The 1562-nt window shown below is 60.2% G+C and overlaps 1 protein-coding gene across 1 annotated transcript in view; it reads right to left on the bottom strand.

Moving 5' to 3' along the window:
* Positions 1–573: 573 nt before the first annotated feature.
* The window catches only part of IL17B (interleukin 17B), a 1672-nt gene continuing 683 nt past the window's right edge, over positions 574–1562 (bottom strand). Inside the window, exons 2-3 of the mRNA XM_009871698.1 lie at positions 1032–1318; positions 574–814 (exon numbers count right to left, since the gene is read on the bottom strand). Of these exons, the coding sequence (XP_009870000.1) occupies positions 574–814; positions 1032–1318 (528 nt within the window). The remainder of the gene's footprint in view (positions 815–1031; positions 1319–1562) is intronic.

The raw sequence follows: 1562 nt of genomic DNA, 5'->3' as shown, positions 1-1562 counted from the left end.
GGGGCGGCTCAGACAGGGGCCAGCAATGCGCTTTATTGAAGACCTCAGAAGCCACCCAAACCACCGTCCGCTTGTCCTGCTCCCTGAGCTGCCTGGCCCAGCACAGAGGAACTGATGGGTGAGCTGGGGAGGGCTGGGCTCTCCCGGAGGTGTTGCACCGATGGCAAACGGGAGGGAGGAGGCCTGATCCTGCCCAGCCAAGAGGGACTGGCAGGCAGCTGCCTCCTGCTCTCTTCCAGCCCACCCTGCTGAGCTCCTCCCTGGAGCTGAGCTGGCTCAGGATGGTGTTTCTGTGAGGCCAGCTGTGGGACTGCGCTGTGGGACTGCGTAGCTTGGTGACTGGCAGGGGCTGCTCCCATGCTGGGTGTCCCCAGAATCACTGCTTGAGCTGAGGCTGGTGGAGTCTGCAGGGGAATATCGGGGAGCTCTTGGAGCTGCCATTGCATTGCGCGGGGTCTTTCCTCACCTCGTGCTCAGCCCAGTGACCCTCTCCCACGGGACTGGGTAAGCTCAGGAAGCAAAAACAAGCTGGCTACATGCCCACGGGTAGCTGCAGGGGTTAGCTTTGCAACCTCAGAAGATGCAGGTGCAGCCTACAGCAATGGTCTCCATGACCATCTGGTACTTCTTCTGACACTTCTTCTTCACTTCGCCAGGCACCTGGCAGAGCAGCCGACGGACAGGCAGCCGGCTGTAGATGGGAATGCTGACCATAGTGCGGTCCTCCTGCATCGTGAAGGGATTGATGCAGCCAGTGCAGAGACATCGAGCCTCAGGGATGTCTGCTGGGATCCGTGTTGCATCGTGGTTTATACTGGAGAAGAGGGAAATCAAGACAAGGCTGGAGAGACGGTGAGATGGGGGGCAGTGGGCAGCTAGGGACAGGAAGGGCAATGCCTCTGCAGAGTGAAATGGGCTATTGCCTGGCATCACACCCCTGGGCAGCCGCTGCAGCCCCATGATGCTGGAGCTGTGGCTGCTGCAGCACTTGCTGATGAGCCACCATGCGTGTCCCCCTGCCCCAAACTCACCTGTAGGCCCAGGGGGACATGCTCCTCCTGTTGGATCTCCAGAGCCTCAGGTTGACCTGGCACTTGTTGTCACTCGGCTCAGAGCTGTTCCTCAGCTGGCGCACCATGTCCTGGATGCTGCGCTCGTAGTCTGCCATGGTAGTGTAAGGGTCATCTGGGGCCCAGGCGAGGGCAGGTGTGGCCGTGGGGAGCCGTGCCAGGCCCCTTCTCCTGCCCTTTGCTGCCTTGCTTTGGTCCTTCGCTTCGGGGACCAGGACCATGGCAAAGGTGAAGATGCAGAGGAGAAGCTGAGGAAGGAGGAGGATGGTGTATGGCTGCCCAGGCTGCAGGGCTGTTTGGGAGCTCCCACACCTCCCACGCGTTACCGGGTGATAGCAGGACTGCATCACCTTTGGTGTGGCACGTGCAACCCATAAAAGGCAATGCAGGGGTGGTGGGAACACCGTTGTGATGAGCCCCAAGCGATATGTGATGCTGCAAAGACCTTCACCCTGTCGTAGCAGGCAATTCGCGACACCCCAATTGACCCTG

Source organism: Apaloderma vittatum, unplaced genomic scaffold, assembly GCF_000703405.1.
Source record: "Apaloderma vittatum isolate BGI_N311 unplaced genomic scaffold, ASM70340v1 scaffold31680, whole genome shotgun sequence".
Taxonomy (NCBI): Eukaryota; Metazoa; Chordata; class Aves; order Trogoniformes; family Trogonidae; genus Apaloderma; species Apaloderma vittatum.
Note: the sequence above shows the minus strand (reverse complement) of the source record. Positions and strands in the feature narration are given on the sequence as shown.